The sequence below is a fragment of the Rhagoletis zephyria genome, unplaced genomic scaffold (assembly GCF_001687245.7).
Source record: "Rhagoletis zephyria isolate East Lansing unplaced genomic scaffold, Rhagoletis_zephyria_1.1 Rzeph_scaffold_00561, whole genome shotgun sequence".
Classification (NCBI taxonomy): Eukaryota; Metazoa; Arthropoda; class Insecta; order Diptera; family Tephritidae; genus Rhagoletis; species Rhagoletis zephyria.
Window position 1 is genome coordinate 42,754 of NW_016157645.1, and position 17,086 is coordinate 59,839.

General features: G+C 33.3%; 1 protein-coding gene across 1 annotated transcript in view; it reads left to right on the top strand.

Moving 5' to 3' along the window:
* LOC108360368 (uncharacterized) overlaps positions 1-16,414 on the top strand; it is a 36,515-nt gene extending 20,101 nt beyond the window's left edge. Inside the window, exons 3-4 of the mRNA XM_017612620.1 lie at positions 15,412-15,815; positions 15,879-16,414. Coding sequence (XP_017468109.1) covers positions 15,412-15,815; positions 15,879-16,088 — 614 coding nt within the window. The 3' untranslated portion in view covers positions 16,089-16,414. The remainder of the gene's footprint in view (positions 1-15,411; positions 15,816-15,878) is intronic.
* The last annotated feature ends 672 nt before the right edge of the window (positions 16,415-17,086 follow it).

The window sequence follows — 17,086 nt, forward strand, 5'->3', positions numbered from 1 at the left end:
CTTAAGAGGTGTGGTGAATTTAGTTGTGGTGAGTTGAGGTGTGGTGAATTAAGGTGTGGTGAGAAAGTTAAGGTGTGGTGAATTAAGGTGTGGTGAGTTAAGATGTGAGAAAGTTGGGGTGTGGTGAGTTAAGGTGTGGTGAATTAAGGTGTGGTGGATTTAGGTGTGGTGAATTTAGGTGTGGGGAGTGAAGTAGTGGTGGATTTAGGTTTGGGGAGTTAAGGTGTGGTGAATTAATGTGTAGCGAACTCAGGTGGAGTAAGTTTTTAAGCGGAGGTGAGATGAGTTGAGGTGAGTTAAGTTAAGTTAAGGGGTTAAGTTAAGATAAGTTATCTTTATCCTTATCTTCATATTCATCTTCATCTTCTTCCTCGTCTTGGTCTTCATCTTTATCCTTTCCTTTATCCTGATCTAAATATGTCCATTCTTTTCTTCATTTACATATTCACCCCCACCATTGTTATTAGGTTAGGTATTTAAATTTTCCTTCCTCTTTGTCTTTATATTTAGGTTTCTTTACTTTTATTTTAATTTCTGTATTTATCCCTTTCTTCTTCTTCATACTCAAAATTATCTTCATCCTTGTTTGAGGCTAATCTATTCATGTACATACATACATACATCTTATTCCTAAACTGCTGCTTAGCACGTTTCTTTAATTCACTATCAATATTAAAGCATACATTTAGGAGGCATTTCCGCCCCAACCATGTACATGTATGGCATTGGTATTGGTGTGACTTTTGAATTGATTTTTTCGCTCTATTTTAAACTAATTTGAAATTTTAAAAATTGCCTGCACATCAGCGTCAAAATACCTTTCTAATGATATATAATTGTTTATACCTTAGAAGTACAGTTTAGCCGTAAAAGGGGTGTAAAGGAAACATGATTGCCTATTTATTTAATGTTATTAGGCTCTTATTTATCCAAATTTTCAGATAATAAAAAAAGATAAAATTTGGATTTTACTTGTTGTTGTAGACGTTTTTTTTTTTAATTTATGGCTTATTATTATAATATCACATAACGCTGTTTGCAAGTGGACTACTCATATATGGATGTACAATGTACATATCTATAATAGTTGCGCTCCCTAACTCGTAAGAAATTGCAAGAATTTACAGGAGTTTACCAGAAAGCGTTCCCGTACTCGGTTCGCTGGCTTCTTTTGCTTTTTGACACTTTTACAGGTTTTAACCCAGAAAAGTTGGGGAACTCAACTAATATGTATGTATACACATATGTATTAAAGGTCTGCATCGGAATTCAGTTTGCTTCACTGTGAAGTTTTTTTCAAATATGTAAACTATTCATATTCTATCAAAGAGGGCATGGAAGGAAGAGAATTGAAGGTATTGAGCGCTGTATACATAAAAAAAAGTACTCAAACAAATTATGTTCCGAAATAAAGAGGAACATAAATCAGCAGTACCATGCTGTTAAACTTCCACAGAAAATATGTTCCTTCACAAGTATTTTTTGAGTATTTTTGGAAGTTTTCGTTTAATGCTACATAATGTTAATGTTAGAGCTGACTCTTATATTAAATAGCAAATATGGAGAAACAATGTAGGGCGCTCCGAATATTTAGCCAACAGCATACATATTTTATAAAGAAGCATCTTATACAAAGAACCAATTTTTATTTGTACAATACGATAATTTCATTTATCAATACCAGGCGCACATACATATGAAGTAGCAAGCTTTAGAAGTTTTGAATTCGTTTGTAGCACAGTATACAATAAACCAGCCATTGACAATATGCTTATTTGAAAATGAATACATGAGATATTGTACATGTATAGGATTATTTTGTCATTAACCCATAGGCAATGACTGGTGCAAAAGTACCCCTAAATGTTTGTTGATATATTTGAAATGTAAATTTTAACAGCGAAATTCATTAAAAAAAAACAATAAAACAAAAATATTGTTGATTACTACATGGGAGGTGGTCGTGGTTATAGACAGATTTCACCAAAATTTAATACTAACCTACGTTATACCAAAGGCAGCTTCGGCACCTACTTTCGTTAAAATATCTAAATTTTGTTCGAGTTGGCGTGTTTACAAACAGACAGGACTGAACCAATTCATTTCGTCATTCTGAATATTTTGATAAATATGTATGTAAGAATATGTGTATATACATTTTATACCGTTGAAAAAACGGCCTTGCTTATCTGCATAAACCTTACCTGCATTAGTTCGAGCGTCGATATATAACTTTGGGTACATATTTCATAAAAACTTTGGAGGTCTCCACTATAAGAGTGGTATATTTGAAAATTAGAGAGTTCTACCTTTAAGCTAAGTAATAATTGTTTTACCCCCTAATTTATGGGTCCATTTTCCAAAATCAGCCCACCATTATTCACTCAAAGTTGTGTTTGAAACCAGATATGACTTATGTAGGAACTGCATCCGGTTATAATCGCTTACGCTGCAAGCCTGATTTGCTCGGAATTTTGTTTTTCTCGTTGTTTTATTTTATGTGACTTGAAAATATTTTCCACTATAAGAAAATATTGAAATTGGATTTCATTTGGGTTAAAGAAAACGACAACTGTGAAAAAATATCAACCAATACATTCAAATAAATTGTCAAATAAGCATATCTACATTTTTTGTTTTGCCTATCTGGATTACTGTATACTGTGGTTTGTAGAAGCCTTTGGAAATTCATAAAGTAGAATTATGGAAATTTAAAAATTTATACAAACAATTTTCTGCTTAGAAATAGAAAACTTATTACTTCACATGTATGAGCGCCTGGTATTGGGAAATGAAAATATCAATAGGGGTATTCTCGAAGTCTTGCACGATGCACGGATTGCACGAAATGCAAAAATACTATTCCAAATTTCGAAGAGTACGAGAACACCCCATTGCAAAGAGGTAGCATGCATGGGGAGCAAGCAGCGAAATTATGTATCAAATACAATAACAAGAGACAGCAAAAAAAAAATTAAGTGAGCGAGATGAGAGGAATGAGAGAAATATGTGAGAAATGTGAGAAATTCCAACAACAAAACAACTAGCACAGGGTCGCTATTATCTTGCTATGCTATTTTGCAAAATATATACATGGGTTTCGACGTTGCATATTTTGCAGCGATAGGAAATGTTGTTTCCCATGAATTTTCTTGTTGTGTGTTTGCAATTTATGCAATCCGTGCAATCCGTGCTACGTGCAATGGCTTTGCAAGATTTGGAGAATACCCCTAATTTGACAATAAAAACTGCTCACAAAGACAGGTCGCGGGAAAATGGACACAAATTTTTTGTTATTTAAAAAATTTACATAATATGTATGTAAATTAATCATGCATATGTATGAAAGATTCGAACCTTTTTGCAAACATTGAAGCGTCCAGCGAGAAATGTAAAACAATATTTTAAGTATATATTGGAATAAAAAGAAAATATATGTCTTTTCTTAACATTATGTTAAATGCTAACATTTTAAAAGATAAAACTTCAGTAAGTTTTCAAATACTACTGAATGCAATCAACATACTCAAGTACTCTGGAAAAGCGGAACAGTGTTTTATGTAGCAGAGCGCTGTTGAGTAACATTGTAGAGTATTTCTGCTGGTATATTTGCAGTGCTTTAATATGTATGTAGGTACATGGGTACAAAATATGCTGCGATCCGCTTATACATATTTCCGCTCACTTGCGCAATCTGTTTTTGGTATCCTTTTGACTCTGCCAGCACATAACTGTTTTTACACATGCACGTGTTTGCAAATTGATGCCGAAGTGATTTTGTATTGAAAAGCATTTATGCCCATATATTTGAATAAAATAAACATACTTAGAAGATATCAACCAATACTTCCCATATACCAAACGAAAGGAAAATACCTGAATTTTTGATTAAAGATAACAAAAACAAAATCATTCGAGCCGTTTTCGAGTATTTTGGTAGTAAAACAATTGTTTGCCTTTAAATGCTCGATATTTGTTAATTTATACAAAAATTTTACACGATAATATTTCTACTGCTCCAAAGAACCTATATCCCGAAAATGAAAGTTATATCTGCCAACCATAAGTTGCTAGAGCACTTTAATGGCTCAAAATTTACCCCAAAATAAGCCAATATTTACCGTTGTTTCTACGACAGACACCTAATCGGTTACTTACATAAATGTATCTGTCGATAGGTTTGGAATTTTTTCTTTGAAACGGCACACTTTTCTTTGAAATCGCTTCACTAGTTCTCGTGGAATAAGCGTTTTCGTGAAGCTCTAAAAATTACAACTACAACATTTGGGCATAGCCTCCATATCGAAACGTAGACGTATTCTACGTCAAAAGACAAAAAAAGGAAAAACTGTATAGGGTTGGTCGAATGAATGTCCGTCCTAGCCAACAGTTCCGAGTCTATTCGATTTTTGAGTATGAGGCCTTATGTGGGACAAAAGGGAGAGTATAAGGGAATCAAAATGGAGAAAATTAGCCTATGGTTACAGAAGATATGGAATATATAAACTGACGAAGACCTGCGTGCCAAATGAACTTTTCTCTCAAAGTTTACAGTGCTGGAAAATGTAAATACGGGTTAAAATTTAAAAACTAATTAATACAACTAAAGTAAAATCTGTGGAAAATTAACAATAAAATACCTTTTTCGTTAAATCTATAAAGGACCCTTTTATATCTCAAAAAAACTTGGGTAACAGTTATTCGTCGTCAAGCTGTATATGACGCGGGTTTTTGAGGTCGCTAATTTTGAATCTGATGTCTGATTTTTGAAATTTATAATGGTGGATTCAATATGACGATCAAATTTTATAACTTTTTTTCTTTTCATCAAAAACTTAAAATACATAAAAGAGGGGTTTTCGAGGTCGCTGATTTCAAATCTGATGTTAGATTTTTTAAATTCAAAGTGGCGGATCCAATGTGTCGTTGTCCGAATCCGGAGGAAAAAATTTTAGTTTAAAATAGCAGACGCCATTTTGGCTATATATTAGCCATTCTTTTTTAAGTCGGACGGATTTCGTAAAAAAAATTGTGTCATGTCTCCGATTCGCTTCAAATTTTTTTGTGGGTTCTATAGATGAAATAAACTAACACGTGTTCGAGGATTTTTTTTATATCTTTTTTATTCGAAGATATGATCTGTCAAAGTTTGCATTTTTTCGTGTTTCTGACTAATCACGTACAACTTCAATTCGTTATATCTCGGGTTATGCTCATCGTAGAGACTTCATCTTAACGTCGTTTTAAAGCTAAGGAAACGGGCTTATCATTCCTCCATAAAGGTGGTCAAGATTGTCCTAAAACTAACTTAGCTATTAACAGTTTAACTTTTTGAAGTTGATTTGCATTGTGAAGACCAGTACATTAGGGGTTTAAAATTATACCATCGTAATCCTTGTTTAATTCTCTATAAAAAATAGGCGTTCTCAAGAACTATTTTTAAAATAGTTTTCTTTATGATGAGATGGTTTATTTTGTGAGAATCAACAATTTTTTGTAATTTGTTTTCGAAAACTTATGTTGAGATATATTTAATAAGGTCTTAAGCATCGCGTTTTTGCAAAAAGTAAAATTTTCTTGCGCATTCCGATAGAATACCTAGATGCAAGATGTTTCTTTAAAAATAAAATAAATGAAATGGGCGTGGAAATTGCCGGACTAAAGTTAGCGAAACGCAGATTTGATTTCGAATTTCTACAGAATATCGCTTCGTTAACAATATTTGTTCCACAACTTTTTGCCAATCGAAAGTGTGACACCAAATTTGGTGTCCGATATGAAAAGAATGTCTCATATAGGTGCTTCAAATAAAAACTTTTTCGTTTGAATATAAGTATCACGAGTGTTTGTATTTTAATTTATTTGTACAAATTTTACTTACTTATTTGAAAGAGCACTAGCACAACAAGTATATCTATATATTAATACGCTAACATAAATTTTGTCTCCGTTCGTTTGGCGATTCTACCGAACCGATTTCAAGGTTGAAAATTACGGCCAAAACCGTCGTTTAAACATTTTCGAATTGTGTATACATGTTGCTGCAACATGTTCAATTTGACATGTTTCGCCTGTTGTTTCACTACACATTTGAAATTAAGCTTTGAAATATGAAGACGAAGAAATAAATGATAACGATGAAGTAAAAAAAAGAAGCCAGAAGTGAAGATAAAGACGAAAATGGAGACAATGACAGATACATAAGAATAAGGGTAACTGAAGGGGTAAGAACATTTCTTGAATTTATGAAGTGAAACTTTAGCGGCAGTTCGTTGGTTGGGAGTAAATTGTCAAATTCAAGGGGAATAATGCGCATGGAAATGGTTCTCAGCGGTTTAGCGGTTTGAGAATAAAAACAAAAACAAAGATGCCTAGAGGTGCATGGCAAAAACGAAGATCAAAGTAAATTTAAACACTTTAAGGTAAAGGTGAAGAGGAATATGCAAAAATAAAGAATAAATATGAAGAAAAGGATGAGGATGAAGATCGATATTGGTATTGATATAAAACTCGATATTCTTATCGATATAATAATCGATATTGCTATCGATAAAATAATCGATATTGTTATCGATACTGTTATTAATTAAATAACCGCTATTGTAATCGATATAATAACACAGGTCTGCAAAAAAATGGCTTCGGAATGTTCTATAAAAGTGTAGTGTCATTTCCGAAGTAATTTTTTGCGTAGAATCCGAATCCGGGGTTTAAATTGCTCTATCACGTCAGGATTTTGAGATATCCTAACCTAAAAGTGCAAAAACGCTGTTTTTGCCCATTTTTGAGGTTATGTAGCTACGCAGATTTTGCTATTCATAAAAAAGTAAACGTGGTATTTTAAAGTATAAGTCTTCCTCTTTTAAATGCCGTTGAGTTTGCTTAAATATCTTTATTTTTTACTGAGATATCGCATTTTGAAGTCTCCATGTTTGTGAATGTAATCGACCGTATCACGTCTCATGTTATCTCAATGGATTTTCGAATATCGTAAAAGTCACAAACATGGAAACTTCAAAATGCGATATCTCAGTAAAAAATAAAGATATTTAAGCAAACTCAACGGCATTTAAAAGAGGAAGACTTATACTTTAAAATACCACGTTTACTTTTTTATGAATAGCAAAATCTGCGTAGCTACATAACCTCAAAAATAGATAATATGAGAAAAGACGAGGTTTTCGCATTTTGGTTAGGATATACTCAGATATCCTTACTGATAGAGATTAATCGATCATTGCTACGAAAAATAATATACTTGAATCGACTACGTTTCTAGAAAATAACCGCTTTGTATGATACCTGTGTAATCAATATAATAATCGGTATAGTTATCGATACAATAATGGATATTGTTATCGGTATAATAATCGATTAAATAATTGATTTTGTTATCGATTTAGTCATTTATATTGTTACGATATGTACAATAATCGATACTGATGATTGTTATATTTATCGCTGAATTAATCGTATTTTACGAATCGTTGTATTTTTCTATACGTGTATGGATATTGTTATCGGTATTTTTATCGAACACAGTTATCAACAGGGTTGTCGATACACTAATCGGAACATGGAATGTGATCACATTACATGACATCACATCACATTTTATCACATGATATGAAGAGACATCACATGATATTGCATCACATAATATGATATCACATCACACGATATCACGTGACATGACATTATATGATATGACATCACATTATATGGCATGACATCACATGACTTGACATCACATGATATGACATCTATGACATCACTGGAATTACATGACGTGGCATCACATGATATGACATCATATGGTATGACTTATATGACATGACATCAGAGGATATGACAACACATGACATGACATCTATCACATCACATAAAATCACGTCACATCTTATCACGTCATCGCACCTCATCTCATCTACGTGAATAGAAAAAGAAAAGGATATAAGCAAAGATGTGAAAGATAAAAACAAAGATGAAGACCAAAGTAAAGTTACCGATTTCAAAGCCAGAAACACCGTTGGAAAGTAATTTTCTGTAGATGAGGACAGTTTTTGTAGTTTCGATGATAAGATAAATATGAAGATGAAGAAACAAGTGATAACGATGAAAACAAAAAAGGCAAAAGTGAAGATAAAGGCGAAAATTGAGATAAAGGCGAAAATGGAGACAATGAGAAATACATAAGAATTAGTTTAACAGAGCTGAAATTTTCCGATAGGAATCGAAATAAAATCAGCCATAAAGGTTACTGAAATTTATCGAATCATCGAACTTTATAATTATCAAAATTTATTCGAGTTAACGAATTTCGTTGAGTTATCGAATTTTAGTGTTCTTGAAATTCATCGAACTTTCGATATGTATCAAATCATTGAAATTTATCGATAAACTTGAATGTATCAGGTCAATTCCAAGTCCTGCCGAAGTCCTCCAAAGACCTTCTCAGATAAAAAAAAAATTTAGTTACGTTTTAGCAGAAGATTTTCCGGTTAGTTAATTTGTACCGTATAAGTTTTGCTGCGTGTTAAGTTAGAAATCCTCTCCAAGGCTTCTAAAACTAGAAAAACTGTCGAATTTCGACAGTAACTGGCACTCTTGTTACTTATAATTAGGCTAATTATAAAGTTAAAAAAAAACGAACGTTACATACCCGGCGCAATTATTAAATATAGCTTTTTTCACCTTTCCGAAAACTACCACTACGTGGTGAGCAGGGGTGGCTTTATTCCTATTTCAAACATCTTCCATAAACTTATATAGTTATATGTGGGCAGTATCACACCCACTTTCCAAAATTCTATAATAATGTTACTTCTTTTCAAGGGATTGTTGTTTGTATCAATTTTGAGTAAATTAGCGTCCTTAAATTCCGAAATATCGAAGTTTCAAGTATTTCTGAAATTCACCGTTATATGAAAAGTGGGCGTAATTTTAGTCCGATATCAATAATTTTCAATGTTTTGCTTTTAAGTGGCAAGTACAAAAATCATTCCGAGTTTGGTAGAAATTGATCGGTCATAGAAGGCGGTGCCACGCCCATTTTCCAAAATTTTATCTTAAACGTATTTTTGCTAAAGAATTATTGCAAACATCAATTTTGAATAAATTAGCTATAATATTTACTGATTTATCGAAGATTTCGTATTTCTCTAAATAACCGTTACATGGGATGAGGGCGTGGTTATTGTCCGATTTTAAAGATTTTCAGCTGTTTGGTATGTGGTACCAAGCTTAACAACCGTGCCAAGTTTGAGAGAAATTAGTCGAGCGGTTACCGAGATATGCACATGTAATTATACATGTAAAAATTTCTAATTCTAATTCCTATTTTACGCCTGAACATTGCAAATATCAATTTTCAGTGAAAAATCTTCAGTAGTTATTAAAATATTGCAATTTTCGTATTTCTGAAAATTACCGTTATATAGGAAGTGGGCGTGGTTACGGTCCGATTTCGCCCATTTTCACTACCAACCTACCTTGGGTAAAGGGCATTCTATATACCACGGGTAGGCAAGGCCGAGGCCGATAAGAGCCACATGTAAATTCTAAATGCTACAAAGAGCCACAAAAAAACGACAAAAATTTTATTTTTAAAACATTAATTTATTATTAATTTTATTATTATTCTAATGTACGTCAGATAGATCTTACACAAAATTCAAAAGATCCCTTTGGCCAAATTTTCAAAATCTGGTTTTACATTAGTTAAAGCCGTTCGTAACAGTTCTGTTAAATGTTGGTTTGTCAATTGGTACGTTTGTTTAAATCTCCAGTAAAATATGTCCAACAGCGAAATTCCGGCGAAAAGTCATCTGTTCTCTCACAAGAGAAAAATATCCGAAACAGTACACGAACAGAAAATTTTCAGAAACTTGCAAGTTTGACGAACACCTGATAGAAATTTTATTTACATTCAAAAGTATAAAATTGAAAACGCAAGAACATAGATCCCAAAGTCTTATCATGACACAGTTCACTGACGTAAACGAATAATTACTTACTTACAATTTTAATTAGTCGCATTTTACTATTTTTTACATCCAAGCTCAAATTCAATTTAGGGATTTGCGTAAATTCCAACCAGCTGTTTTTGATAAGCTGTTTTCTTGTTGGCAAATTGCAATTGGCGAAAATTTTTCCAGCAGAAACTAGCAGCTTTCCCTCAAAATGAAATGTCATTTTGCTCGCTCAATTTCCCTTACTTTGCAAGTTTTTTGCGTACGCGAACACAAAAAGCTGATCGTTTTTATAACTTTCAATAATTATCAGGTACGGGAATGCAACTAATTGTGAACGGTACTTTTTACTTTACGAATTTCATTGGGCCTCCGCACACTGGACTACAGCCACTCAGTTATACGCCAAAAATTGAAAATATACGGACGCGCCTTTTTTCAGTAGCGGATATTTTAAATCTGGTACTTATTGCCGGAATCCAAGCAACAGCAAAGCTTTATGTGGAATTTCCAGTGCCTTATCTTCTTTTAAATCCAAAAACTCCAACTCGTCTTCGCTTTTCTTAAAAAGGAGTATTTCGGATATTGTAAATTCATCCTCATTTATGATACATAACAAAGGGATTATGAAGTACGCAAACGTACATTTAAATAATTTCAAATCGGCAAATCTTATTCAAAATCTGCTTTTAAAACATGTGCAACATTTTTTCTACACTCAGAAAAAGGTTTAGTTATAATTACCAAGATTTGGATATAGTGACCCAAGTGGCATAGTTGGATTTGGCGAAATAAATATCTAGTTTGCGAAACTCTGCACTTTACTTGAGACTTCTAGTTGGGACAAATGTATATTTGTTAATAATTACAAAACGACTACCTTGAGTGGACAATATTGTTAGTTGAATAAAATCATTGTTGAGCAAATATAAACAATGCTTTGGTTGATACAAGTTTTCAATTAATTTTGTGAACTTGCTGTAGACGTGAATCAGCTAACCGTGTATTATTGGAAAAAAGGTTTCAGTTTGACACAAATAAAAATTTACTCGATGGTTGTTGTGTTTACTTTCTTCTTTTATTTGCATATATTAAGCATAAAAAACATACATATTTACATAAATAGTTACTATTGTAAATAATACATATGTATATGGTGGTAAGAATTTCCTAAAAAGAAACGATGAAACAGCAACAGTCGTGCGAAAACCCAGATCAATATCTGCTGGAAATGCTGGTTTAAGTATACTGCTTTGCTTTTTCCGTGGCTAAATAGATATTTTCAAATAATATTCACATGAATTATATATCCACTGAGAAACCCCGGTTGGCATCAAAATTTATATTTTTAAATAACCATACCCGCACCGAAACAACTCGCGGCGATGGCAAAACTGAAACTGAGACAAACAAGTCTGGGCATATCATATCACACACTTTTCTTTCCCTACCTAGCGCAGGGATCGACATGCCATAGCTCACTGAGCGCTCTATGACCACACGCGTGTTTCACCCATATACGAACAGTGGTAGCGGAGCAATGAGTTCCACGCATACAGTCTCATTCATTGAATCGTTTTTATACAATGGTCGGCATACTAGCGCATTCAAACGATTCAATAAGTGGGACTGTGTGCATTGCTTAGCTGGCGCTCTTCGTATGTGAAACATACATGCGCTCAGAGAGCGCTGAGCATTATTTAGGGGTAGCTCACAAGCCTGAATATGTTCCGCTCTCAAACCAAATCGTGTTTGCCTCAACTAAGATTTGGTAATTATGACTAAACCAAGTGTTGAAAGAAAGCTTATATGTATTAGCAGAGCTTAATGACATCCTTTTATGAACCATACGTTAAGTTGAATAGAATTTGTAGAAATATGCTTCAAAAAAATATTTATTAATATTTACCAAACCCTTCAACTAAATTAACGATTTGGCACAACCTAGACGAATATTAGAAGCTTTAATATATTTAGTTATAATTACCAACCCATGGTAATAGTTCCCAATCCTTAGTCACAGTTCCCAAATATTGTCAAAATTCGGGAACTAAATATCTTTAGTTGTCGAAACTAATCCTTTTTCTCAGCATTCTCAGAGCATTTTGCTTTTACAGATTTTCATTCCTTTCGTATTGTCAAGCGGGGTAAAAATAACATTTAAATAAACCCTCCAAATTACAACTTTATTTAAATGTTTTTGGTAAGAAATAAAAATGGAGAAGCCAACGCCAACTAAAATGATGCGATCGCCACTAGATTTTCTGGGAGCGCTAAAGTTCCGCCACAAGAAGGAGCATCGGATACCGGCGAATCTTTTACAGAATATTTGACTCGTATGTTCGACAAGAGGTTAAGGGCTTTGATGGATTTTTCAATTAAAATACAGTTCATTCCCTAATAACTATAAAACTACACTGAGAAAAAGAATTAGTTTCCCGAATTTTGACAATATTTGGGAACTGTTACCAAGGATTGGGAACTATTACCATGGGTTGGTTATTATGACTAAATATATTAAAGCTTTTAATATTCGTCTAGCTTGTACCAATTCGTTAATTTAGTTGAAGGGTTTGGTAAATACTAATAAATATTTTTTTGAAGTATATTTCTACAAATTCCATTCAACTTAACGTATGGTTCATAAAAGGATGTCATTAAGCTCTGCTAATACAGATAAGCTTTCTTACAACACATGGTTTAGTCAGAGTTACCAAATCTTAGTTGAGGAAGCCACGATTTGGTTTGAGAGCGGAACATATTCATGCTTGTGAGCCACGCCTCAAGAATGCTGAGCGCACATGTGTGTTTCACGTACGAAGAGCGCCAGCTGAGTAATGCACACAGTCCCACTTATTGAATCGTTTGAATGTCTAGTATGCCGACCATTGCATAAAAACGATTCAATCAATGAGACTGTGCGTGGAAATCATTGCTCCGCTACCGCTGTTCGTATATGGGTGAAACACGCGTGTGGTCACAGAGCGCTCAGTGAGCTATTTAAAAATATACATTTTGATGCCAACCGGGGTTTCTCAGTGGATATATAACTCATGTGAATTATAATTTGAAAGTATCTATTTAGCCAAGGAAAAAGCAAAGCAGTATACTTAAACCAGCACTTCCAGCAGATATTGACCTGGGTTTTCGCACGACTATTCCTGTTTCATTGTTTCTTTTTAGGAAATTCTTACCGACATATACATATGTATTATTTACACTAAGAACTATTTATGTAAATATGTATGTATTTTTTATGCTTAATATATGCAAATAAAAGAAAGTAAACACAACAACCATCGAGTAAATTTTTATTTGTGTCAAGCTGAAACTTTTTATCCCATAATAAACGGTTAGCTGATTCAAGTCTACAGCAAGTTCACAAAATTAATTGAAAACTTGTATCAACCAAAGCATTGTTTATATTTGCTCAAAAATGATTTTATTTAACTAACAATATTGTCCACTCAAGGTAGTCCTTTTGTAATTATTATCAAATATACATTTGTCCCAACTAGAAGTCTCAAGTAAATTGCAGACTTTCGTGAACTAGATATTTATTTCGCCATATCCAACTTTGCCACTTGGTCACTATAACCAAATCTTGGTAAATATAACTGAACCTTTTTCTAAGTGTATACATATGTATTATTTACACTAGTAACTATTTATGTAAATATGTATGTATTTTTACGCTTAATATATACAAATAAAAGAAGAAAGTAAACACAACAACCACCGAGTAAATTTTTATTTGTGCCGAACTGAAATTTTTTCCAATAATAAACAATTAGCTGATTCAGGTCACAATAAGTTCACAAAATTATTTGAAGACTTGTATGAACCAAAGCACTGTTAATATTTGCTCAACAATGATTTGATTCAACCAACAATATTGTCCAGGCAAGATAGTCGTTTTGCAATCATTAACAAATATACTTTTGTCCCAACTAGAAGTCTGAAGTAAATTGCAGACTTTCGCGCACTAGATATTTATTTCGCCATATCCAACTATGCTACTTGGTCACTATAACCAAATCTTGGCAATTATACCTTTTCTGGGTGTAGTGAAAAGCTTTTCCACCATTTTTTTGTGTATCGTTGGACATTTTGGCATTTCTGAATCGTGTAGAATTTAGACATTTGCTGAATACTTAAGCACTTTAGTGTAACATTTAGCATTTATAAAATACCTATTTTTTTGTGTAGTGAAAACAGAGGCATAATTGGGATACCCATGGCAACCTGCAAATTAGAACTTAGAAATAACATTCAAAGAGGCCAACAGATCATGGCTAGAAGAGGGCGCTTGTAGAACAACCAAGCTACCATGGCCATAAATAGATAAGAAAAGGACGAAAAGTTTGCTCAACTTCTAAAGAGAGGATATTGCGATGGTCATGGTACACTCAGAAAAAGCTTTAGTTATAATTACCAGAATTGGTTATAGTGACCAAGGGGCATAGTTGGTAAGGTAGACAATATTGTTAGTTGAATAAAATCATTGTTGAGCAAATATAAACAATGCTTTGGTTTTTAATTAATTTTGTGAACTTGCTGTAGACTTGAATCAGCTAACCGTTTATTATTGACACAAATAAAAATTTACTCGGTGGTTGTTGTGTTTACTTTCTTCTTTTATTTGTATATATTAAGCATAAAAAATACATATGTACATATATACATAAATAGTTACTAGTGCAAATTATACATATTTATATGGCGGTAAGAATTTCCTAAAAAGAAACGATGAATCAGGAACAGTCGTGCGAAAATCCCGGTCAATATCTGCTGGAAGTGCTGGTTTTGCTTACTGCTTGGCTATTTCCTTGGCTAAATACACTTTCAAATTATAATTCATGTGAATTATATATCCACTGAGAAACCCCTTTTGGCATCAAACTTTATATTTTTAAACAACTATGCGCACACCGAAACAACTCGCGGCAATGGCAAAACTGAAACTGAGACAAACAAGTCTGGGCATGTCATAGCACACACTTTTCTTTCTCTACCTAGTGCAGTGATCGACATGCCATAGCTTACTGAGTCCTGTGACCACACGCGTCAAAACTCGGGAACTAAATATCTTTAGTTGTCGAAACTAATTCTTTTTCTCAGTGTAGTTTTATAGTTATTAGGGAATGAACTGTATTTTAATTGAAAAATCTTAAATAATGGTACGGTCTTGCTTTTAAACTACACTACTACTTCATTGAATGTTCACTTTTTATTCAAGTATTTACATATCTATGTAAGTTAACAAAATATGTAACTACATCAATTACTATGTTGGCTTAAGTACCCGCATTTTTTTAACTAGCCAACCCGCCTAAGTACCTCAAAAAGCTGACATTTTTCGTGAGCTACTTATGTATTTATAAAATGGGTTTACAGCTTTTCATTTTTTATTCTAATAATGTAATTGTTCTCTTTACAGATTCTTCAATATATGGTTATGATATATTCGGAGGAGCACCAAATTTTATATGTGATATGAGCAGAGCTCTTAGAAAAAGTTCAGTATCTAATTCGATAACGAACAAAAAACAATTAAATTCGTATGTAGAGGCGGGCAATAATTGTAAGACTATGATGGAAAATTGTGCAGTCGTGCTTGACAATATTGGCCGATTTAACTCTGTTCGATTGTATAATGACAACAAGCCGGAAATTTTGGTAGAAAATTCGGACAGCGAAGGGGAAATATTCGAATTTGAGGAGGCAGATATTTTGCTACCACCCTTATATTTACTCAAAGACGAAGGCACTGACAAATGGGTTCTGTTGAGTGATTTGTGCAACTTGCTCAAAGTAAAATCTAAAGATACTCTTTTGAATAAGGTGAGTGGCATAAATTTACTAATTAATTCGTGTACTTGATACCAACGGAATACTTATTTGTAGATATATCCACCTTCTTCATCAGCGTCTTCCGCACACAAAAGTCTGATGAGGGAACTTAAGCTGTCAGATTTTTTGGAGAGAGCAACGTGTTTGCAACTTCTATGCGCTGGGGAAAAAATAAATATATGCGCTTCAAAGGTTGTTTTGATTAAATACAACGATAGCGTTCGAAATTTATTAGGTGTAAAAACAATATTGATGAAGTTTTAAAAAAAAGTAAAATAAATTATGTGTAAAGAACGTGATACTAAGGTGCTATACGAAAAAGATTTTGAATGAAGTGTAGATAACCTGCATATTTAAGTAAATATGTTTTAATATAAAATGAGAATAATCAAAGGAAATATTATTAAAAAGATTGTAAAAAATGTGAGGGAAGCAAAGGAAGAGCATATAATTGTAAATGTATTTGTAAGTAGTAAGATACGAAAAATTATGTTTATGACCCACAATTAATTATAAAAGTGCATAATATTTTCATAATATAAAGAGATGCCGTTTTAATACAAAGTGTACGCTAATTTTTAATATTAAAAATAACAGTTTGATTTCAAATACAAATTCATAATTGGAAGTGTTTGTCTTAATTTACTCTCACGTATATAACCATTCGCCATACAGGTATTAGTTCTGTTCGCTATGCAAAAAACTTGTACAAGCATGTACCAATTGTTACCAAATCGAGTTCGTTTGGTCCAAAAACTTGAAAAACTGGCAAGGAGAGAGCACAATTTTGGCACTTCATTTGGAGGGGAGGTACAAATACGTGGTGCGAAAATTTTTGCCAGCAAAAATTTGCAAGCGGGTTTGCGGCACACGGTAGCATTTTTGTTAACAATAATTTGAATAAACAAGCACGGGGCTGAAAAAGCTGTTCACGCAATCGGAACGCAGTCGACACCACTGTCGATATAGGAAATCCGACAGTGACTACCACAAATAAATTGAAGCGTATGCTGAAGACAATCTGAATAAGAAGAAATATACGTATAGGTCCTGGTTTGCTTTCCACTTGAAATAATTAAAAATATATATATTATGTTCGAAATACAACCGTGGACGCTAGCTGGCAGTGAAGCTTGCAAATTTCTGTTCCCGCTAAACTGGGTAAGTTTCTCTCTGTGGGAGAGTAAAAGCATAAACAGACGGCAGCGTTGATCCGGATCAACTCGTTAATTCGGAATTATCTCGAGAATTAACTGCAGTTG